General features: G+C 29.1%; 1 protein-coding gene across 1 annotated transcript; it reads left to right on the plus strand.

Annotated features, from left to right (window-relative positions):
* Positions 1 to 18,159: 18,159 nt before the first annotated feature.
* Positions 18,160 to 21,611, plus strand: LOC123306154 (serine/threonine-protein kinase nekl-2-like). The gene is made up of 5 exons (XM_044888052.1): positions 18,160 to 18,275; positions 18,342 to 18,594; positions 19,877 to 20,037; positions 20,107 to 20,263; positions 21,340 to 21,611. The coding sequence occupies exons 1-5, from the start codon at positions 18,229 to 18,231 to the stop codon at positions 21,550 to 21,552; spliced, it is 831 nt and encodes a 276-aa protein (XP_044743987.1). The 5' UTR covers positions 18,160 to 18,228; the 3' UTR covers positions 21,553 to 21,611.
* The last annotated feature ends 4,913 nt before the right edge of the window (positions 21,612 to 26,524 follow it).

Consider the following 26,524-nt stretch of genomic DNA (forward strand, 5'->3'; position numbering starts at 1 on the left):
AAGAAAGAGTGGGCAAGTAGAAGAAAAGTGAAAAGAATATACAAAGTTTGATCAAGCGATTCCCAGACAGATTCACGAAGATCATAGTTGGGAGCCCTAGATAGATTCTCGAAGACCAAAAAAAGAAAAGTACACATCGGTTGATAGAATTTACTACATGCTTTATACTTAATTCGTCACTTCCTAAGAGTGTTCGGAATGCGATTACTATGTTTTTAGCGAAATGAATCCCTTTTGCTTATTTTATTTTCATTTTCGTAATCACTTCACTTGTTTACAATTCACATTATCTTCGAGGTCAGTGACGTATATTTCTCGATCTAATTTTCCAGATTGATACTTAGTCTATAGTTGTATAGAAAAATTGTCTGTATTTTCGGCTTCCAAAACTATATCCTCGTTTCAACTCTTTTGTCACATGCATCTTTTATTCACACGGTGTGGTTTATTGTGATAGCTATACTTAAGATGGCAACCACGTAATAATGCTTACCGTCTAAACTAAGCCTCTACCGATAACGATATCGAATTTTTTCGTTCGCCGGCTAGTAAATTGCGCTACAGGTAATATTACGCTTTTATAGATACATATATTATAAATTAAAGATAGGTCTTTGAATTTAGCTTAATAATCAAATACCTAGGAAAGCGTTGTTGTTTAAAAAATCACCTGTATATATCAAAATAGCTCTATAACTTGCTCACTCAAACATGCACACATACAGAATCAAAAACAAAATAAAAAAACGACAATTTTACTAAATACCTGCTCAGAGATTAAACTACCACATTGCATTTATATATGAAACAACAATACACATTCATATATTCATAAACATATGTTAAACAAGGATAGTTGCACAGATGTACAAACATAAATACTATCACTTAACTTTAGCTGATCGCTTCGTTTCAAGCTCAAGCTATTGGGATGATGATGCTATATGTAAATGGTATACCATTTAAAATGATAGAATTTGAAACTTAAGTTGAATTGGTGCATGGTGTATCAAAGTGTTTTTATATTCGAAAGAGAGAATGATCCTGGAAAACTATTCTACGAGATAAAGCTACAGACGCATCAGATCTAAATTTAATCAAGAGCTTTTTCGTTCGTCTTGATAAGTTTTATCTCGTAGTATAGTTTTTCAAGATCAAGTAAAGAACAGCCTGTGTATAATATAAACCAAATACAGCTCACAGCTTCGCTGGGAAGCGAGTATGTGAATAATACAACTGGTCGATTACCTGACCGTATCGATTAGATGCGATATCATCGATAAAACTGTTTGTACTTTTAAGATCAAACCTCACGTTTTGACGATGTTCACAAAGTATTCGATTCTTTACTCAACTAGTTGGATTAAAACATTAAAAGATTAAAAGACGACTCATATCGACGATAAGAACCAATTAAAAGCAAAAGCATGTTTAACCGGGTAAGAAACTCAAACTTAACACTTATTTTGATAAAAAAAATTCAATAATTTAAGTGCGTTATCCAAAATTATCCATTTAAATACGTTATCCAACATTGCGAATAATGTTGTATGATTATTTTTCCGGTTTTAAGTATACCGCAAAGCCCGGCAAAATTCCGGGTTATATTTGTATGGTATTCAAGTTTAACGCTAAGATGTCAGCACCACGAGTAAAATAAATATAAACCATACTTAAACTACTCAGCTGATTTTTGAATGAAAAGACAAAAGATACCTACTTTACTATACATTTTAATAAACAATAATAAACTAACTTTTCCGTTAATTATTATATATCTATAATAATTGGCGTTGCAAAGTATAGGTAGTTCCTTTTTTTATCGCTAGATAGATTCTTTCTTAGTATTAAAATCCAATCATACATCACACAAATTGACATAAAATTATTTACAAAACCTCCAACACGAGTTCATTTATGTACGTTTAAAGTTCTATCATTTTAAATGGAAAACCTATTATATGTGTACACTAAAACTAAATAGCTTACTGCAGCATCTTTCTTTCAGCCAGTTTGTTATTCTCTTTGTGATTTGATTTTGTTTTTTTGCTTTTTTAATTCATGTTTTATTGTTGGTATTACTGTTTTTTTTCTGCTGTTGTTTCGATATTTATTTTTTCTGCTTGTTAGTCGATCGATTTCTTATGCTCAATATTAAATATACTACTCTATGAGAAGTGGAGTTTTTTTTTACGCATTTTGTTTTTTTTACATGTCTTCCACAATGTGTAGTAAGAACTTTCGTTGATTTCACATGGTATTGAATGCAAAAAAAAAGTATTGGATTGCAATATTTCTCGTACGACCTTCGTACGAAACGATGTAAGTTAAATTTCGTTACTGAGTATCGAATTTAAGGAGCGGTGAATTGCCTCAGTGACCCCTACATCCGAGGTATTGAGGGATGGCATTAACTAGACACTGAAATAGTAAACAACCAACTGCGAAGATTCTCCCCCCTCCCAAGAGCTTTGGAATTGACTCATAGCTGTGGAAATAGCATACCTGTAGTATAGTTGTGGAAATAGCATACCATAGTTGTGTAAATAGCTGTATTCTCAAAAGTGTATATGTAGATTGAAGATTTTCATCCTTCCGGAAATTATCCTTTAGAGTGGCCAACTATAGCGGAGAAATATCGTTTTAGGGATATTTATATGTGTATGGTTTCATATCTTCGCACTATAAAGTCTCAGAAACGTCTGCTCTCCGAATTACTTTTTGGTGTCGTAGCCGACTGTGTAGAACCTTTCCAAAAGACAACGAAATTAAGTTAGGTAACTAAGGTAAGGTAACTTTGACAGCAAAAGTATGAAAATATGAAGTTATAATTTCTGTGAAAATAACAGTCAGTCGATATAGAGAGTTCACTATGGTCAGTGGTCTACAATGCAGTGCAAAAAGTTGCTGTTGAATTATTATTAAATATATTAGTGAATATGTATTTAATAATAATTCGTTTGTGTACGTTTATAATAAACAGTAAAATATATCAAAGTTTTCAAAAAATTAACTCAGTAATGTTTTATTGAATGGAACCTACGGGAGTAGAATGTTACAATATAAATGAACAAGTTGCAAATACTTATTCCTTATAAATTTCCTATAAACCTTAGAGTCCGTCCCGAATCTGTCTTTAATGATGTATTGGTAAACGTTAAGAATGCCTGCTATTTGAAGATTAATCAGTTCTAAGTTTAGTAAATGTATCGTAAAATGATGTAGCTTTTTAGTATTTTCTTTTTAAATAGTTCACTTTTTTCACAGCGCTTTCGACGACGTAAAGTTTTAAATAAGTAAATAATGATTTTAAGTAAGTATTTTAAGTAAAGTACGTTATCGATGCTTCTGTTAACAACTCAACGTTCTTAACATTAGGTTTAACTATATCGTTTGCTACTTACCGTCACACTTCGTTACTATTAGCATACGAAGGTTAAAATAATAAAAAGAAAAACAAACAAAAAAAACGAAACATGCATAAAAAATGTTGAAAACCAATTATTGAAGATTTTAGTAAATCGATATCGATATCCACAAATATATATCGATTTGATTCACAATACAATTTCGACGTATTATTATTGTTTTATCCTTTTTTTATTAATTGTTATCGTACGGTTGTTGTTTATTGTATTAAAATTGGTTTTTTACAATTATTATTGTTTTTAATATTACTATTTACTTTAAGATTCTTTACTACTATTTTTAAAGTCTTTCGTTTAAATTTGGTATTGGAGAAACGGGTTCGATTGAAGTGAGACACCCGTGAGATTTGAGACTGAAAAACCTTAATAGTCTAATTAACAAATTCAAATTCCAATTGGTGAAATATGGAAATAATGGTTGGACATAACGATTATATACGTGTAACAGCTTGTTGGATTTGGATTAATATCTAGAAAAATGTTCCGAAAGTATTTTTTAGCACATATAAAAAAGTTAAAAAGAATTGAAGATGAAAAAAAGTTATGTATTTCGTTTTTCGCCAATCAATTTTTTATCACTTCCGGCTGATTTTCCTAGACATCATTCTCTAGACGATTCTATAACTGGAACAATTAATTTAAAAAATATTCATATGAACTATACAAATTTTGACACACAAAAATTTTACGTTGGCATATAAATCTATAACTGAAGGCAACAAAATAAGAAAAGCTTATTTAAAGCTGTGATACTACTTCGGCCATTTTAGGCAACAGTTCATTTTCGCTTGAACAATAATAAATTATACATATATATCAATTCCATATTGCACATAAATTTTGCATTAAAATAACAAATATTTATTGTTTTATTATAATGTCTTCTTCTTTTGCATATCAACAAGAATTTGTTAACAAAATTATCAAGGAGTTGAATTGATAATAAATTTTATTAAGAATGTATGTACGGTTTTCCTCGAAAGTAAACACAGAATTTATGTAATTTTTAAATAAAGAATTGTTTATTTTTTTTATTTCTTTTGAATACTTGTTTTTACAATTTTTATTGAGTAAATAGTTTTCGATTTATATATAAGAACAAATGTTTTCAATTCGAAATTACTTCAAATGTTTCTGTTTAAAACAAAAATGAATCGACTCTCGGAGTATTGTAAAGCCGAGCCCAACATTTTATTGTAAAAGAGCTAGGATATTTGTGAAAAATTAACTCAACCTGCTCTTGTAAATACTCAATATCTAGATACTTCATCATGTGAAATTATATGCGGTTGTTGTAGGTTTAAAAGCACAAGGTATTAAAAAATAAATTAAATGTTTGTATTGGGTAAGAGATAGGGTAAAAATATATTTTGCAACGCTATAAAGTATTAAACAACTTTTGTTTGGAACATTTTCTCCAATTTATGAAGTTTGCGGAGAAAAATGTTCTGAGCAAAAGTTTTTATACCATGTATATATTAAATATACATAGTATATTAAATTTAGTCCCAAGTTTGTAACGCTTAAAAATATTGATGCTACGAACAAATTTTCGTATAGGTGTTCATGAAATCATCTAATTAATCTAATTTTCGGTTGTTTGTCCATCTGTCTGTCTGTCAACACCGAAAATTGATATCAAGCTGAAATTTTTACAGCGTGCTCATTACATAAACAGTGAGGTCGAGTTCGTAAATGGGAAACATAGGTCAAATGGGTCTTGAGCCCGTAGGGCCCATTTTGTAAACCGTTACAGATAGAACAAAAATTTAATTAAAAAAAACAACTTTTGTTTGAAACATTTTGTCAGTTTAACATCCGTGTTTACCCGTGAGAGTGCAAGTTAAGCGCAACTTATATAGTATGTATTATATGGGAATATCAGTTGTCTATGTGTGACATGTATGTATGTGTAATGTGACAGTGTAATTAACACAATCTATACATGATACTTTAACAATTAACTCAGTCAATTGTTTGTTTTCACTTGTTATTTTATAAGATTAAATGTTATAATATCTTTCACCAGAAGAAACACAGTTACGAGTAAAAGGTTTTTTTAGTCCCCTGCGTTATAAAATATGTTTAAAAATAGTATTCGAAGAGCCAGGCTGCTGCATTCGACCATTCCATTTTTTTCTGTTTAAATCGCCCAACCTGTAAGAATAATTTACGGTTTCAAAATATTTCGCTAAGGCTGTGAAAAACATTCTGAATTAAAAATTATTTTGTTTCGTTAAGTGTACATTTTTTTTCTGTACAACATGGTTGATATAAATTATTGTAGAAATTCTCACACCTTACCCATATAAAATAATATTTGATGAAATAATTCTCACTTGTGACGTGGTACCCATGAATGTGCTAGCTAAATTCTTTTTTGTTTTTTAATTTTTTGCTGTGGTATATAAAAAGAAGGTATACGTATAAAATGGACATTTAAAAGAGACAAAATTAAATATGGATAATTTATTTTTGTTTTCATGGTGAATTACAGCACGTGGTTCTTCTTTAGCATTGTTTCCAAGTACAGGGTTGGATTATATTATTCGTTTTCATCTAAATTATTTCGAAACTAGATATGCACAGAACACAGCAACTAATTGAAGGTGTGTAGAAACAATTGCATTTTTGCGAACCCCCTTGATTTAAAATTATGAAGACAAAAGTTGTAGGATCTAATATTGGCCTGTATGAAGGTCTCATTCAACGTCTCACCGTGTGAGACATTCTACATGAAATTAGCGAAAAAACAAGACGTAGTACTCCAGAAGTTCGATGCGAACAGTGATGTGAAAAGTCTAATTGTAAAATTGATTTAGTTCTTTTTGTATTTCAAAGCAAAGCTATGTAAACCATTCAGCAATTTTGTTATAATAATCCCTATCCCTATCCCTATATATTATGAATGTGAAAGTAAGCCCGTTTGTTTGTTTGTTTGTTTGTTTGTTTGTTTGTTTGTTTGTTACGCTTTCATGCTACAACTAGTGAATGGTTTTTAATGAAACTGCACAGCAATATAGCTGATATATCAGAATAACACATGAACTATAATTTATAAAGATATCTAAAAAAATAATAAAAAAATAAAATTTATTTTGACATTTACCATTTTAAATTTTGAAAGAATTCTTTAATTTATGGTTCAAAATGATGGTCATAGATCTGCTCCAAAGAATTATTTAAAAATTTAAAATAGTTAATGTCAAACAAATCACGGCCAACTATTCTGATATACTCAATGAATTATGACTACTTAACATTTAACAAAATTTAAAACTGTGTATATCAAGAGAGGGTGAAGGCTATAAAGCGGTGGTTTTTACATTTTAGCCCAGTGAAACGGGCGGGTATCAATCTAGTTTTATAGTAAATTCTTTTAATCAATAAATCAATTAAAAATAGCATTTTAAAAAATCGGCTTGACCTTGACGTGATCACCTTGACCTTCATGGTCAAGGTAAAGGGAAATCCAAGGCTACTTTTAGATTGTAATAGCGTAAACCTACAACTTTTATCTCGAACATTTTTTTCAATCATTATTTTATAAAATTCAACTGCGTGTTCATCTTTGGACTTCAAAACGACATGAATACAACCCTTATAAAATTGAAGAAACATTATAAACAAACTAGTTGACATTTCACCTATGTGTGTACCTGTTTATATATAAACACATATGTATCGTTTAAGTTTAAGGTCTGCTATAGTAGTCATCGTCATGGATCTGTATGGTGTACCAGGAGAGGAGTGCCTATAAATTCTAAAGCAATAAGAACTTGGGACAACTCTAAATCAACTTGATGTTTTCAACGCCAGACTCTTTTTATAATACATTGAGTAAAACGTATAGAAAATATATAAGGATTCTGTACCAGAATTGAATCTAGTATAACGAAGTTATAATTAGTGGAAATAACTAATTTTGTATGTCAGATGCTTGTGTTTACGAAATGTTTGTATGATTAATAATATCCGCAACTGGTTCCATACCAAAATAACTTTGGTAATTGAACTTTGGAAATTTGAACTTTTGATCTCAAAGAATAAGAACTTTAAAAAATTAAAGGATTAGAGTATGCAAGCCACCAAGGCCCAGTTGAAAGCAAAGAGAAAAAAACCCCGGACTGTGTTAACTTATGCCCATTATAGGCATGGCCAATTTATAGATTACAAGATGGGCATCATCACAAGGTAAACAAAAGACCCCATTAGAGGCATGGCCAATCGCTGGATCACAAGGTGGACGTCATCACAGGGTGAACTTAAAGTTCAAAAACTCACATTTAAGTTGTAAAAGTTCTAATTGTACAAGGATCAAATAACATAGGTTCTAATTGTATAAGGTTCAAATTACAAGTTACAATTTTCATTTCAAGTTATTCTGGTCGAGCATCCCGCAAAAGTCAAAGGAAATTTGGTTTGAATCGTCATAAAACTGAACTCAATAAATCTATCCCCCCAAACTACATATAATTGGTAATGGGTTATTTTATCGGAAAATAATGGCCAGTAATTTTTAACAAAAATTAGTTTTCGTACCACCATTTCAGGAAGTTATGTAAAACAGTAATTGGAAATTGCACATGTAAACGAGGTAGTGCAAAAACTAACTTTTGTAAAAAAAATTGAGCTACCGTAAAAAAGAAGTATCGAATTAGTCTTTTTTTACACATTGTGTGAATAAAGAAAACATCAACAAATGCGAAAATAGAAAAACTATTTCGAATGACGAATTTAATTAGCTCTCAATTTTCTTTATTACCAAACTTTATCATTCCTCCAAAAGGCGGACAAAAAGAATCATAGAAATTTTACTTCTACCTATACTAAAGCTTAGAAAGCTTCAAATTTTTCAAAATTTCAAAACAGTCCAATTACATATGTACAGGTCTTTTACGTAAAGGATCCCATGTTGAAATACAAAAACAATTCTTTATATATATATATATTTTTATATAAAATAATCACTAACAAGTAGTGATATTCAATTCCTGGAATTTTAAATTCCCGAACACAACAGTTTAAAATGTTTTAAAACACGAGAAGAACTAAATCTATTGCTCACTTCAACCTATATGTTATTTTCAAAACGACAACAACGAAAACAACAAAAAACAAACAAAATAAAAAACAGTCCCATGCATACTCTACAGCCATAGCCATGCTGGCTGCTTTAATCCATAATAGGGGAAAGTGTTACTTTAAGAGGCAGTTTTTGCTTTGATTTGTAATCTGAACTGCATAAATTGATTCTTTAGTTCTATCTTTCATTACTTATGCATAAGTAGTTATGAATAAGTTGTCGGGTTCTTTTTCTTGCGAAAAATTTCCCATTGCTAGCGCTAAAATATCTTGCCGCAATTATTAACTGTGCTACTGGCTTTTTATGAATATCTGTTGTTTAAGGATGTATGAGCGTGTATGATTAAGTAATTTCAGGTAAACAAATATATTTTTTCAATTTTCATAGTAAAAAGTAAAAACAAATTTTCGATATCTCGTATAATTTTCAAAGTATTGAAATTTTTTAAAATTATTCAGCTTTGGATATTTCAAAAACCAAGGCAGATATCGAACAATTTTATTCTTATGTTTCGTTTACATTCTTGAAGTTATAATAAATTCAACATTAAAGTTGAAAATAAGATAAAAATAATTTCAACTCAAAATCAGCCCTGCTTGTACATTCCTTATATAGATGGAGATGTTACCAATTTTTTTATTCGTTCCAAGTGAAAATTATAAAAAAACCTTTAAAAATATTTCGTTAATTGACATTTCTCCATCATAATGTATTTTATAACCTAAGCTGAAATTTTCTGTACTTATTCTTTGAGTTAAAGTCTGCCTATACAAAAATTTTGAGCCTTTAAATCAAATATTGTTGTAATACTCATACATCCTTAACTACTTCTATACGAAATTTTTACAGTTCAAGGTTTATAAACGTCCATTAACTAATTTCAAAAGCGCAGACTGAGGAACGATTTGACATAATTGAGATGGTTTAAGCAAGTAAGTTTTTCAAGTAATTAATGTAAAAGAAGATGCATATTGGTGGAAGCGCAAATCAGTGAATTAAACATATCCACTGCTTATAAAATTGTAAGTACTAAATGCTCCCACAAAAATCACATTAGTGCTTTTTATTTCTGTATCTGTGTATTCATTACACAAAGTTAGACAAACAGGCGCTTCAAAGTTATATCACAAGAAGAAGCGGTTTAAATTGCCATTCTTTCCCCCATGCACTAATAAAAATATATAAAAAAATAAATATATTTATATAAAAAAATAAACAAAAATAAAATGTCAACGAAGCACTGTGCTGCAGTTATCCAACTATTTTACCATATTTCTCCATCGTTGAGATATTGGATGAATTTTTTTGTGTATAAAAATGACTTTACTATTCACAAATGATTTAAAAAATATCCGGAAAGAAAACACCTTAGTTCAATTGAAGCTCGGCTACCAAAGAGGGGTGTTACAAGTTTAACGTATCTAATGTATCAGTGTGCATGTCTGCGGCATCGCAGCTTCTAAACAAAAGAACCGGTTTTAATTTCTTTAAAGGTAAATTGATCGCCAGTGTTCTTAGTTTAGGATTTAGGGTTCCATGCCAGATAACAACTAGAAAAGAGAGAATTTTTATTTTTAAATCTTTAACGGCAGGTTAGACCGATTGGTACTGTAGCATACTTATTATATGAATTTCAAAAATATTCAAATTAACTAAAAAGTGTAAAAAATGCTAGGTACTTCTGCCAAAATTTAGGAGTGTCTTCAGTCATTTTCTCTTTGTAAGTTATTAAATATTAAAAATAAATAACATTAACAAATATATTTATTAATATTATTCAAATAATACAAATATTATTAGGTGAGGTTAAATACTTTAAATTAAAAAAAATTTTTAAATAAAATAAAAATTCAAAAAAATAATTATAAGATTTGTTATTGAATGAATCGTAGTATCGATTTAAAAAAATGAATAATCTGTCATATAAACTCACACGAATGTTTAAATTAAACCTAGATTGCTAACGCAAGTACTTATTCATTTTAAGTATAATCAGAAATCGAGCCATCTGCCTTTGCTGTTCTAGGGCTTCTACTTCTAAACTATTACGTGTAAGATGACTGTATACATTTATTCTACAATGACTTTTTATTAGAATGATTAAAAATATTTTAGTGTCCAAGTTGCTTTCATAGTGCATAAAAGCTTGTACGAGAATACGTAAAAACACATTCGACGGAGAAATGTATAAGCTTTTAAACATATATTTTTGTGCGCTGTTTAAGCTTTTAAAAGAAAATTTCATGATTCTTCCAAATCTCGACGTAGAGCAGTGAATAGTAATAAAATCTCCTTTGTTTTCAAAAACCACAAGCTAAAAGCATACAATTGAGTTGCTCGGAAATACAGTTGTTTAGAATAAAGTCCATTTTTGGACCAAAAATTTTATCTTATTAGGCATTAAGTCTAAACTGTAAACATCTATGTGAATAGCTTGCTGTTTATATGAAATAAATTAGTATAAATACTTTTTAGATATACTTATAAATTGATTTTACCATTTGATTAATAGTCTTATATTTAGTGGAACGATCAATCATTCAATAATCAATAAATAAATTTATACAATTGATCTCCATTATTATATTTATTATTACATATTTAACATATGAATGAACGTTTTGTAGAAGTACTTCATGTAGGTAGAAGCTATTTAAAAAAAAAAATAACAAGTCAAGCTAAAGTTAAGCAGCACTTGTTTTGTTTGCACCATGGTGTTGTGGAAAGATCAAGCTGCTTTTGCTATTAATACATATTGATAATGCATCCATAATATTTACCAAAAGTTACAAACGGCTGTTTTTTGAAAGTTCATGTTCTGTTTATATATTTATTTTGGGAAAATTCTGTCCGATATAATAACTCTAATAAATATAAGATTTTATACAGAAACATATTAGCCGCCAGCCTGACTGAAACTTTCGGCAGTAGAGCTCGCTGTACTCGCATATAGCTCTGATAAATACCTATTCACAATACCTTAATAATAATAAATAATACCTCAATATTAATCAAATACCTGTTCACAATTCTAGATAAATTTTCTAATATATCCGCTCAACTTCCTTAATTTTTTCTTAATTATTCCATTCGTTTGCGTGAAACCAGAAGAAATAGGGGTTCATTTATATATATATATAACAGTAACTACTATATTTAGAGTATTGTGGTTGAAGAGAGATAACTATATTAAAAGAATTTTAAACAAATCTTCATACAATATATATTGTGTAGAGATAAAAATTACACATTATTTCACCACAAGCTTATATACTCTTACCGTACGTATAATCCAAAACTTTTTTACAATATTGTAGGAAGACAACAACCTTAAAACAGTAGTAAATCATTATATAATATTTCATCAATTAATAATATCATTTTAATTCCAAAGGTATGTTAATTAAAAAAAAATACTAGAGGTACCATATGGATTATTTTAATTCACCTATCATCTAAAAACCCAACCAAAGTGTTGATGAAACTTTTAAAAACGATTATTAAAATAGGTGCACATGCTGAGAGTTAGTTCATTTCCAAACTAAAAAAAACTATAAGTTTGTTACCTATATTATATGTGTACATAATAAAACAGGTCCAGCGCTACATGTTCTCCAAAACAAGAAAAAGAAATTATGTTCCTGCTGTCCAAATCATCAACTATTTTTTGTTTGAATGAATTGATGTATTTCAATCATTTCAATCAATAAATTAAGTATCATTAAATATGCATAATAATCACTTAGTACCTTCTTAATCATCAAACGTTTAAATATGGCCGTCAAGCTAACGCTAAGACATTTATCAAAATTATAATTTTTTAAACAAGCTTTTAATAAGGTCCAAGAGTTGGCCGTAACTGTCTCTGATAACGTTTAATGTTTTTTTTTAATGCACAGTTCTTACAGTTCTAAAATAAGCACTAAGTTTTCTTGCATGCCGTGTACGTGACAAAAAGTATTCATTGACAGCAGAACACGTAAAAAATGCCAGCAAGTATGAATTTGTCAAAAGGTTTGAAAAAAGATTTGATTGAACAATTTTGTCGATCCTTTGCCAATAATCGAAAATGCAATTAAAACCAATTATAGAATTTACTCCTAATTAAGGCCTCATGGTCATGCATCTCAAAGTTTAGGCTTGTGAAGGATGGAATGAACTAAAAATTTTTAATTGATAGATTTCCTTTTGTAACGCGCCACGAACTTAAATTGAAGGCTTTCATCACTGCGATATTCAAGGTCAAAGCTTGGCTTCATTATTTTCATAAATCCTCGAGACTTTTCATCAGCTTTCTAAAGCACTTCTATAACTTGAATAAACACGAAGGTATGACAAACGTTTATCAAAAAGTGCAAAACTTTATAGAAAATCGGATTTGGAAACTACTCATATAACTTAAATAGCGAATCTACAAGCGATCAAGAAATAACCATTCGAATTTAACTACTTTGTGTTGCAAAAAACAATTCTGTGTTGCAATTTACTTGTGCAAATTATTTACACTTTGCAACAACCATTTATTTGTGTATTGTTTTCGATCCCTTCTTAAGAGAGTTAAGCTGCTTTGAAGCCACAAACAGATAAATAAACAAATGCTTCACGCATCCTTGACTTTTCGGGAATAAAAACAACAAAATTTTCACAAAACAAAACATCTTTATTTAAATATACATCACGTTTCATTAAAAATTGGCATACTTCTTTATAACTCTCTGTGTAGGTATATCATAAAATTCCAATGTATCATCGTTTGAAAATAATAATGACAGTTATAGTGATATGCAGCTTAGCAATCAACAATAAAAGTGCGCGCACACTATCAAATCATTTTAGTATAAAAATTCAACAAGAACACAAGATGAGGTATTATTCATATTATTCTTTCTACAATCAACTAGGTATATAACTCAGCACTCACAGCATCATCAGAAGCATCAAACATTGTAATTATCTTTATAAGATACTGTCACGATTGCGTTAAGTATAGTCTTTGCAATTCATTCAATATACTTTAATGCGAATAATTTTATATAAAAAAATATTATAATATGGCACAATTCAATATTGGTTAATATTTATTTTATGTATAGAGTGACCACTGAAAGTATATTCTGTTAAGAATATGTGTTTTCAAAATGTTTTTTCTCAGAGTATTTAGCTTTGTAAAGAAAAATTCTAATAAAAAGTACTTTTTAGAGACAAGCTTTTATTGTACTAAATAGTAGAAAATAATTGTTCTTAAGATATCAAGGATGAATCGGATGAATCTTTTCCATATAGTCATGTAAGGAGTGACTCATAAAAAAAATTATTTTCTACTTTTTAGCACAATAAAACCTTATCCCTAAAAAAGTATTTTTATTTTTAATTTACACTTAAAAAATATAAGTATATCAAATATAGTGGAGGCGACGGGAAAATCAGGTCATACCTTGCATTCAAAAGCCAGTGATTGTTTTATAAAAAATTAGAAAACCTTAAAAAAAAGCACTTGTCTTTCTTTAAGATTTTCTACTTAAATCTCCAACAATAGGTTTCTATACTTTTCAATGAAACATTTGGTGGATAATCAATAAAAGTTACTTTTCCATACCCAATTATTAATTTTACAGATCTTTTGAACACAAAAAAGCGCTTGTTTTGGTAAATAGCCAAAAAACTTTGCATAGTTGTAGCATCTGTCGAACTCGAGCTATTGAACTTATACGATTTTGGATATCTCGGGGATTCCACACATGCAGATAGTTCATCAATGCTACAAAATTGATGGGCCTAATTGATCATTGTTAACCATATACCATCGATTGAATCCTGTTGCTGGGAAATCGCACTTACCTTAATTTTTAATCAAATAAGTAATAATCGAATAAAGAGGCAATAAAACTAGTTTTGAAATCGTTGGATTTTTAGGGTACAGAACCCTAAACTCGCACTTGACACATAACTAAGAACTCTTCGTTAAATTACCTTTCAAACCAAAAAAATTAAAATCAGTTTATGCGTTTAGGCGCTACGATGCCACAAACAGACAGGCACTCACACATAGCGGTCAAACTTATAGCACCCCTTTTTTTTTAGTTCGGGGGTTATAAAAACAATTATTTACTAGTATCCAAGCTTACGTTTTACACAATGAAGAAGAAAATAAATTTTAATGAGCTGAAAAGTAGAAAATAATTTTTTGGAAACACTCTATATAAATTGAATTTCTGAAAAATGAAAGGTCTATAATATTTATATTGGTCGATTGTATATTATATATACCTTGTCGATACCTATTTATTAACAATATTGACTACTTTGATTACCTTAGAGTGTAATCAATATTGCACCCCACTTCATCAAGAAACAAGATTATATTAGTATACTTATTATCTATATAACACGCTTAAAACTTCATCAGTCAGCAAGCAATGCGAGTGTTGTTATTTTAATTTTAATATCGTTATTTTAATCAGAAAATTAAGCAGGTATTTCTGCCTGAATATGTTAAGATCATCTTTAATGTTTGCCACTTTTTTTTTCATGAAAATTATATTGATTTTGAAATATTCACTTTACTAGAACTATTTGAAACAGTTCGTTTAATTTAATTGTTTTTATCCGTAAGAAACAACTTAATCCTGAATAATTGAAGTTTATTTTAAAGTTTTTGAACAATCGAATCAGCTTTGTCAGGAAAATTCCACAAGCAAATTACCGTCGAACAGCATAACGACGGAATTGTACCATAAATTTTTGTTTATATTAAAAATAAAACAATCTGCAAACTTCACATATCGCACAGATACGTGGATGATTTATTAGGAAGTACGAAATAATTTTGTCTCATAAAATGAATCGTGTCTAAGACATTTATATAAAAATAAAAAATATAATCGATATTTATTTGCAATTTCATTCCATTTGGCTAAAAAATTAGTGTTTAAATTTAAGCGATTTTCTTCAGATACAAAAATGTGATTGATGAAAAATCGGATGTAATTTCATTTAATTATTCAAAGAGATTTTTAAGCTTTTTAAAAACAATGATATCTAGCACAAGTTTTATCTCCCACCGACACAAAGGCAATATATGGGTATACCTTGATGAATCGAAATTAGGCTTCAAGTCCTTCCTACAAAAGCAGCGTAAGATATAAACGCCAGACAGTTTATCTTTTTGTATTTTCTAATTCTATGTTTTTTGAAACTTTCACTTTTTTAAAACTTTAAAAACAATTTTGACCGGGGAACGATAATATTGCTCATCCACATTTGAGAAGTATTCATTATAAAAATAAATCTACCATAAGTACCTACGCCCTTCTAGGCTTGTTTTCAAATTTCCAATGTACGCATCTCCTCAACGTATTTTTGCCGCAACTTTAATGTGGTTGAATTCCTCTAGCTCTGGGGCTAATTTGGCCCACTCCATGAATAACAGGACAGAGCTTTAATTCTATGGTTTTACTTCAAGTTGCATTGTTACGGTTGAATCCAAAACTAGATACCTCATATTAACTTTAATAAAAAATTCTGGTTTAATGCGGCAATTATAAAAGATCATCCCGTGCACTTCGTAGAGTATGGGTAGATCGCTCTTCATCCCAGGAAGAAAAATATTGTGTTTGAGACTGCAGAGACTGGTAATTACCAAAAAGTTCCCAACTTTTGTCAATATACTAAGTTGATTTTGCGACAATGTACCTTGCTATTATTTCTTTTGCCCGCCTGCATCCTGCTACAACTTTCCATTTCTGTATAATCTTATCCACTAGCTCGTTAAGGGTAGAGGTAACTTATTTTCTAGTTATTCCTAGATTTGCTGTCAATTTTGAAAAAAACTCACCATTCAAAAGTCAAAAATATATCTTCTACGCTTTATTGTTTACCAAATGGAATAACACAAAAAACACTAAAATATAAATTTTATAAACTGATTCACACAACAACTTGTTAAGAAGTCAACCAAATAAATCTTCTAAGATCCATAATCTTTATACAAATATGATCAATTGATCTGACCAACTTGTGAATGATATATTGATCCATTGGATACTTTATAATATATATATATTGGATTATAATAATAATATTTTTTTCCGTTGTGTTATTCATTTATGCGATGGGTTGAGTAAATCACGATTTTATTTTATGCACTTACTTAAAAGTATAAAAAGGAAACCCATATTTTTATTCTTAAACGTGTTGGTTTAAAACTAATAAAACGTCATATAGGCATACATATTGTATTTTTAAATCATTTGATATTTATTAATATTGACGAATATTTGTAGTAGAAAATCTACAGTAGATATTTAAAATATTACATGACTCAGAATTTTTCATTATTTGTTTTGCTACCCTGTACTGTGCAATCGCTTAGTAATTGTACTATACTGTATTCAATGCTCGATTTCTAGAAATAGGGGAGCTGGAACGGTAAGCTTCTGTAAGCATTTTTCAAGCCTAAATTATTGACCTTAAATTTAATATTTTATTTTACTAAACAAACATGAGTTATATGAAAGTAATAGGAGAAGAAAGAAGCCCGTTTACATGATTGTTTAAGTTGCCTGGCGGTTCTCTGTATACGAATGATATAGGCATTTTAAAGTACTAATTAGGCAGAAAAATCGGACATAATATTTGTTGTTACAAACTATGCTTGCCATAAGGTCTCCATGATAAATTCTGTTTTACTAGAAAGAGATGCAAATAAATCTTTGAGGACTTTTATCTTGGTTGTTTCTAGTTATTCGAAAAATAATTTTTCTCTGCTGTTTGATATATGACTGAGATTTTATTAAAGCAAAAAAAAATCATCAATATTTCCTATTATCGTTTCTCCAAAGAAACGGTGAAGTAATACTTCTTTGAGACATTTAGATATTGTACATTATAGGTAATACGCGTTATATGTACTATTAAAAATAAAGCTTGGGAAGCTAGTGGCATTTTAGTTGACAATATATTTTCAGTAGTGAGAGGTTGGCTCAGAAATCCAATGGTACTACCATTTCTTCTTATCCTTTACCTAAAAGGAAAATGAATTTTTTAAGAAACACGAAGAGATGTTTGTAAATATACAAATCTGAATTGCTATATTTTCCATCAATTATTCCAATATCCAATATCAAACATGTTTTCTACTGGCGGCTACTAAGTACCTACTGCCAAATGTGATTCACCAGAAAAAAAGGCAACCTAGAGCGCTTACATTTCGAAAGAGGTATGGCAAAGACACTGTAAAGAAACTTGGCCCAAATATGCGAATACACACCAATTTAAATTCAATTTAGTAACATTAAAATCGGAAAACTAACCCATTTTTTGTTTAAATTGTATAAAGCTAAGTTATCGATCGATAGGAACATTCACCATTGAAGTACCCTCGGTAAAAATAAAATTTTATTTTTAAACTGTCCTCAATTTCTTGTAATACATATATAATTTTTTTCGATAAATGAAATAAAATTCGTATTCTACAAAATAAATTGTAGAGTATTTGTTTTCACAATTATTTCCTTGGTGCATTAACTTTACTCGGTTCGGTTCTGATTATTGCAAACCAGCCTTTATAACAAATATCTGTTATTTTTATAGAATAATTACATCGATTTTAATTCAAAATTATGTAATGAAAATTTATTTACAACTGATGTTCTTTGAAAAAAACAAGTTCACATTTAAAACTATTGACAAATTGGAATTCCGAATGAATTAAAAATGGAAAATTATCATAAAATAGACGATTTGGGCGTTGGTACATTTGGGTAAATATTTTCAATTTTCTTTTAACATCTTATACAATTCAAGCTAAATTGTGAATGGGCTTTTAGAAAAGTGAGTTTATACATTGATAAAACGACTCAACAGAAAGTCTGTATAAAGGAAATAGTCCACACTCATAAAAATACAACACAAATTCAAAATGAAGTCTTAATTTTGGCAATGTTTAATCATCCAAATATTATCCAATATTATAATAGTTTTTTAAATCAACATGGACATTTATGTATTGTTATGGAGTATGCAGTTCATGGCACCTTACATGATTATTTATTACGACAAAAACGGTTTATACCACAACAGGTTAGTAATTTTGATTAAAAAAATACATTCCATTTCTGCAATTTCCCTTTTTGATGAAAAATCGTAATTCATTTATAATTTGTCTAGTATCCGTTTTAGAAGTCACTGAATGTATCTCAATAACTACTCGCTTAATCGTTAAATGAACTTAATTTTTGTATTTTTTGGGTCAAAAATCCCTTAAATACCAAGTTTCATCAAATTCCGAAACAATTTTTTTTTCCCGATTTTTCAAAAAGAACTAAAATTTTCAAAAAATTGGGAAAAATTTTGACCTCCGATTTGGGTTAAAATCTTGTTCCAGAGAAAAATAAAATGACTTTGATCGCTTAGTTTCTGAGTTATAAGCCAAAATTTTATACGAGGAATGATATTCCGGAGCGATTTCAGCTGAAACCTCAGAAACTTGTTCAATCGCAAAATCAACCAGAATTTGGTGTCTATGGATAATGAATTCACTGTAATGATGACCCAAAAATATAAACGTTCAGTTCATTTGACGATTATTTGATTTTCCTGCGAAATATCTTCAGGTTTGCTCCGAAATAAGACTTTTCGTTCATAATTTTAAGAGGTATCTCAAAAGCAAAGAGGTAGCTTGTTTCTGAGATGTCGACTAAAAATTGGGAATATGTATGATTTTTGTTTTTTGCTTTAATAAAGCTCATTCACGTAACAAACAGCAGAGAAAAATTATTTTTCGAATAACTATAAAAACAACCAAGATAAAAGCAATCAAAGATTTGTTTGTATCTCTTTCTAGCAAAATAGAATTTAGCATGGAGTTTTTATAACAAACATCGCATATGACGTCAAATACTATGTCCGATCCCTCTATCTACTTTCAATAGGAATGATACTATATACAGGAGGAATGATATCCCGGAGCGATTTCAGTTGTAAGTCAGAAACTTGTCATTCAAACGCAAAATCATTCAACGTTTCAGACATTATAAATATAAACTCAAAGTTCATTTGGCGATTCGGTGAATTTTTTTCGAAATACCTCCAGGGTTGCTCCGACATAACAGCCATCAGAGAGTGATTTTTGTCTTTTTTAGATCGAAATTATCCTATTAATCAATACAATTTCCAAAACAATAATTTTTTGTGATTTTTGAGACATTTTGCCATTAATTATAAATTTTGTAAATTTGGCTCTAAGTTACGGTATTCACTCGGTGATTTGACTCACAGAGTCTCAGTATGCTCCTACCCTTTAAATAAAAAATCAATAATATACCTAAAACAGAAATGATAAAATTTTTTTTTATATTTTCAGTACGTTTTATATATTTTTGCTCAAATTTTAATGGCTATTGACTACATTCATGCTCAAAATGTTGTACATCGTGATTTAAAAGCGGAAAATGTTATGATTACTGGCGGTGCAGCCAGTGTAATTAAATTAACTGATTTTGGTATTTCGAAAATCTTATTAAAGTTAGTTGTTTTTATTAATTGTAAATATTCTCCAGACAATATTTAAACAATTTGGAATTATATTTTTAGTGTTGATAACAATAAAACTGGAACTTTAATTGGAACTCCAAATTATTTAGCACCAGAAATATGTCGTGGTGAAAAATATGGTATTAAGGCAGATATATGGGCACTTGGATGTATTTTATATGAGTTATGTGCCTTGGAAAGAATGTTCGACGGACCAGTATGTATATTATATTATAAATACTATAATTTAATTATCATAAAGTTTCCTAAATGACCCTGTACAGTCACTACGGAATTATGGACTCTTTTCCAAAATCACTAAAATGCTGTAACTTTCCCTTTCTTAAGGTAGTATAGCAGTATCGAAGTCATGCCACTCTAGTCAGCAATCATTTTTTTGTGTTTTAATTTATAAATTGGTATTAGTGTATTACTTGTAAATATAACCAAATACATCAAATGTGTGATATGGCTACATTTCATAACATTTTGAGTAAATAAACAAACGTTAATTAGTTACAATAACAAAAATATAAAATATTTTACGGCATTTAAGACATATCATTTAATATAACTCACAACTATTGAATTTCGAGAATTTGAATCCAGCGTGCTTAAGCCTTCTGCTATTTTTCCTTAAATTTATTTTACTCCACATGTATCTCTCTATATATGGCTGTTGAAAACAAAGACAAACGGCAAGTTAAAAGAATTAATTTAGAAAAAACTGTACGGTAAAGGACGTTTAGATCATGCATGGGCAAACGTGGCTTAGAGAAGACACTCATACTTCTGTATCTAAAATACGAGTAAGACAGTGTCAACCTAACCAGTGACAACCAAAAATTCGAGTAAGACAAAGAGCCATTTTTTTTCTACCTATCTCATTACTATAAAAGAAACTGAGATAGGTAGACGAGTCTCATACCCGTCTCGCTTCCTCCTCTATGAGCAATGCGGTCTTGGATAAAGGGACATACAATAAAGTTTATGGCACCCAATAAAGTTATAACAATGGTGGCTTTGACTTAAAATAACTCGCTCATGCCTGGTTTAGATTCAACAAAGATCCCTTTTTAGTGCTATTTAGCATATACAAACCATTTCCAGTAAAATTGAACAGAGATAATCGCAAAACCCCTTGCATTAAAAAAAAGTCTAAATTTTTTTTCTCTTAACATAAATAGTGGTTAACTGTGACCCTCGGTACTACCATACTACCTTAACCATAAAATAAATAATGAGATAATATGTATTTTAGAATTTAAAATTTTTTTAAATAATAATTTTTAGATGGCAACTATTATTTTGGCAATTACAAATTGTGAAATTAAAAAAATCAACACGAATATTTATCGTAAAGCCATTCAAGATTGGATTGCAATTATGTGTCATTCAGATCCTAATCAACGTCCAAATGCTTCATGTTTGCTTAGAAATCCAATAATTTTGCCACAAATGTTGAGTATTCAAGTAAATTTAGGTAAAGTTTTAGCTAGACATTGATTTAGAATCAAACTTTACGATTTTATGCAACACTCTCGACTTAAATGTAGTGTAAAAGACTGAAATCTGTTGATCAGACTTTTAAAACTTTTTTTAGCTTTAAATCATAATATTTTTAATATTTTAACTATTTTAACTTGTATTTTAACAAATAAATATAATAAATTGTAGAACATAAAGCTTAATTCCTTGCTGATTATTAATATTATGTAATTCGACCAAAAATATTTCAGAAAAATGTCAAACTTACCTTACTTATTCATATTAAAAGATAGGTACTTGAACTTACATGTATACATCGAAACTTCGAGGATCTGTAATTTATTTTGAAAACAATTATCTCGAATTAATTTAAAGAAATTATACTTACGATTTCATCCAAAGAAAGTAGGTTAGGTTAGAGTGGCTGTCCTGGGGTGGGACACACTTAGACCATAGGGTCCTCCAAAGAAAGTAGCTCAAGTAACATTTTATTTTCAAAATATAATGGCATTTTTCAAAATCAAGGTCTCCGATTTAAAAATTTTTAAGTCTCTCCTTTTCCCCTTAACATAATATTTTTCGTATAATTTGGACATTTCATACTTTCGTTCGAAGACCAAATCATTTCATCAGGATCTTTCCTTCCTGGGACCACAAACAAGTGACGAACCCGGATAATTAAGATGAGACCTCAAATGATGGATTAATCGAAAAGGAGGTGTGTTTGATGTGCTAATTGTATCACTTTGGATAAAGCTAAATTAATACAACGCATCGTCGATTGTTTAAATGACCTTCGAAAATTCCGAACAAAATAAGGATTCAATTTAATCATTTTTATAAATAACTTTCTTTATAATTTTTCAATTTTTAGAATTAAATTTTTTGTTTTGAGATTCATAAATTGAATCATATTTTAAACAACTGTCAAAAAGTGTTCGAAAATTGATGAAGTTGTAAAAAACAGTTTCATTTTCTCCAGTTTATAGAAAATATAAGTTTCCGCGCCAACAATGATTCGTCTCTTCTGGAAAAACTCTATTAAACCTCCGTAGTCCGGACACCCGTGTAACTTTTGTTAACTTTTTGTTAATATTTTCGAGATGATATTGGTATGAAACGACAGCACATTCGCACATTTTCGAAAAATGGTGTCTGCTTAACTGCTTTCTTGATTATGGAATTTCTTAGTATTCGCAATTATTGATTTTTATTGATTAGTTCGATAATATTGATAGAATCGGAATTTTGACAACGCACTATTGTATTTTCGAAGACGCTCCGTCGATTGATACAAATATTATCTCGTTTTGGAATGCGGATTCCATGCGCAATTGTTTAATTAGGTGTTTAATTAGGAAACAATATATTTGTTTACGAATGCCCGGTCACGGAGATCTCTAATTTTGACAACGCACTCTTGTATTTTAGAAGACGCTCCGTCGATTGATACAAATATTATCTCGTTTTGGAATGCAGATTCCATGCGCAATTGTTTAATTAGGTGTTTAATTAGGACACAATATATTTGTTTACGAATGCCCGGTCACGGAGATCTCTAATACGTGCTACTTAAATATTACGATCGATGTATTAATTGAAATTTAATTTTTATTTATAATTTTCAAATAAGGTACAATCATCTCTCTCAATATATTTTTAAATTGAAAATATTATTCAAATAAAATCATAATTAATACAGTTAATTCATTAATTAATAATAATAAATGGTACACCAGGTTTCTTTCTATTACATTATTTATAATACAATTATTATTTTCGTCTCAAATTTCAACTCAAAATCATCACTTCTCTTAAACTAATTAAATATTTGTTTTTTTAAATTTATTTATAAGATTTTTTTTATATTAATAATTATTACTAAATATTTTTATTAATTTTATACAGAAATTCACAAGACTATATTTTTTTAGAGGTTAACTATATTTATGATCAAATTATTTTTTTTTTAATGATTGTCACACATAAAAATCATTCGAAGACAAAATTTTTTATTTTTTGGCAACTAACATGTCCTATTTTCGTAGCAAATAAACTGACACACGGATATCCGTAAATAATTTGATCAAAAATATTCTAAAATAGTTATTGCAATACTCCTTTGATTATCTAAATTTTATCCCAGTCACTCAAAATCTTTTTTTATTCTACTTTTACAATTTTATTTTTTTTTACTTTACACAACCGAATTTTTAGATTTTGTACTAATTGTCTTGAAATATAAAATGGGACCGGTTAATATAACCGATATAAAATGACTGCTAAATTAATTTCAAGAAATAACCAACCATTCGAAAAAATAAGAAAATTTAGTTCGGATTTTCAATTACAAATGTATTAAAGAATCTTACCTTTCTCGCCCCTACGAACAAATTAAAAAGATGCATTGAAAGTAAAGTCTAAAAACGATAAACGCGTTTTTACAGTCCTTTTGTACACATGAAAATTTAAAAAAGTATTAAGTGGGTCTCAAATTTTTCATTAGAAATTTGAAATTATTTGAAAAAGTCGGCCCTCAAAGGAACCGAATTTCTCTCTCTTTTCATTTCACCCTTTTATTTTATTTTCCCTTTTGTTTCTCTCAGAGAAGACTGGAATAAAGTAGTCATGCACTGTTTTCACATCAGATTGTATCCCAATTCTCTTTGAGGTCATTTTGTCGATATCGCTTCCTATTTGCCTTAAACTTCAACGCTATCGAATATATAAATATCGAAACACTTCGTTTAACAGAAAGCTACAAGATTCCATGAGCCCCCTATTATTGTGTAATCCTGGTTAAATAAAAGGGAAAAATAATTATAAACTTGAAAAATTAACAATAAAATGGTAAAGTTTGATCTTCATTTAGACCTCCATATGGATAAAAATATTTATAGTTTCGTGAAAAAATTAATGATATTTACTTAAGTTTTCAAGAACGCAGTTAAGAAATAAATCATTTAGGCCAAAAAACAACTCAAAAAGACAATTAGTACAAAATTCTCTGGATAATCGAAAAAACAATTATATTTGAAACATATTCACATATTCTCCTGTGTTTCAAACAAGATTTTGAAATCTGTTTCGTTCATATTTCTTTAATTTAGTGTTGTTAACACAGATGTTTATACTATTTCTAGATAGCTAACAACAATTTAGTTTACTTTCGCCATCCAATTTATAGTATAAACATCTTTATTTCTGGTGATATGTTTACAAATTTTAAGTTTCTTTTTGTTTTAAATGCAGTCTTTATAATTATATATATATATAAATATTTTTTCTATGTACAATTCATAATTATTTATGTATAAATAATTAATATATAATAATTAACATATAATTTTTTTATTGATTTTTTTTCTCTTATTATTTGGATGGAAAACTTACGTGTGTGTGTCAATGTAAATTACAAATGGAAGGAACAATTTTATAATATTTCATCTACAAAAATGTATTATTTTATTTTTGTTGTTGTGTTTTATTAAATATGGAAGATATGTGTTTAATTATTTTTTACTTTTTTTTTTTTTGCATTTTTATTGATCTTTTATATTAATCAATAAATTAATTGAGTAACACGGAAAGTGAGACATAAGAAATATTCGGCTGCATTAAAACTGAGAGGAAAAAGACAAAAGAAATAGTGCTTCACCATTTTAAAAAAAAATCATAGTGTTGAGAATTGAAAACAAATTACCGAAATTGAATAAAAGCGCATGAAATTTTATAAAGACAAGAACATTTTTTTCACAAGACAAGAACCAGTGTGCAATCTAACTCTCCAAAGATATCATAGAGATTCTATCAACTAAAATCGAGATTTTTCACCAATAAAGCTGCAGCTCGAAGCTGCTATGTTCCGGATTCCATACTGTGACAAAAGCAGGCATATTTTTTTTACATACAAATTTATAATTTTATTTTAAAAGGATACAGTTAGAAAAAATTTTTTTTAAATACTCCAATATAGAACTTAATGTAATATCAAAATAATAAAATTAAATTTCATGTCTAAGTTTCTTTAAGTAGAAAGCACGGCCAGCTCTCAAATGATTTTAGTTTGTTAAATGTTTCACTTTCACTTTCTTCGCCACTCAATCAATGTATTTCGCGTAAATATTAAAAATGTACTTAATTGAAATATTTTGAAGCTTTTATTATTCACGATCTATTATTAGCTGCAGTAGTGTTCATAGCTGCCTCTTTCAAAAGAGTATCCCAGTTTCTCCACAGAATAATCCAGATTCATCAAAAAATTTCTTGGAATAGTGCACATTTACAAATAATTAAGCAATGAAGTTTGAAGTTTTAAATTTTTGTTATACCTAGCCTGAAGAATAATGTTCATTTTCTTCACGTACACGATACCAGAAAACTGATTCGATCTCAATTTAAAGATCAATTCAATTTTTTTTAATTTCTAGAAAATACTATAAAAATGTCAAAAATTTTGAGCCTTTGCCATACTCACGGTTTTCTTAACTAGAAAGAATTTATCATCAGAAGGTCGAAATGAAACGGCTAACTAGCTAAATTAACATCCTAGCGTTTTTACTTAACGACTTCGTTAAACTTATGACCCGAGCGATATTCAGTCATTCAATCAAACAGGCAAATGACTTGAATCGATAACCTTTAACGTTAAGGCCTCGGTAAATATCAATATTCCTGGTGTTTCTCACAGTTTGATTGCATTTACGCAAAAAAAAAGTGCAATAAAGTGTATAGTGACAAAAAATCGAAACTAAGTATGGTACTATTAAAAACTGGTTTTCACGGCAAGAGTTGCAGTACTCAGATACAAACTATCGCGAAGAAATTTCAGAAATTCTTATTTCTTTGAGAGAGGCTAAGAAAAAACAGTCACTGGAGGGAAAAGACAGCGAAATTTTGTGGAAATGACTAAAACGTCTTTATTGAATAAAACAAAGCTCCCTTTAATTGCCATTTTAGTGTAAATTCCTTTTAAATATTTTAATTAGGT

The sequence above is a fragment of the Chrysoperla carnea genome, chromosome 1 (genome assembly GCF_905475395.1).
Source record: "Chrysoperla carnea chromosome 1, inChrCarn1.1, whole genome shotgun sequence".
In the NCBI taxonomy this organism is placed as follows: Eukaryota; Metazoa; Arthropoda; class Insecta; order Neuroptera; family Chrysopidae; genus Chrysoperla; species Chrysoperla carnea.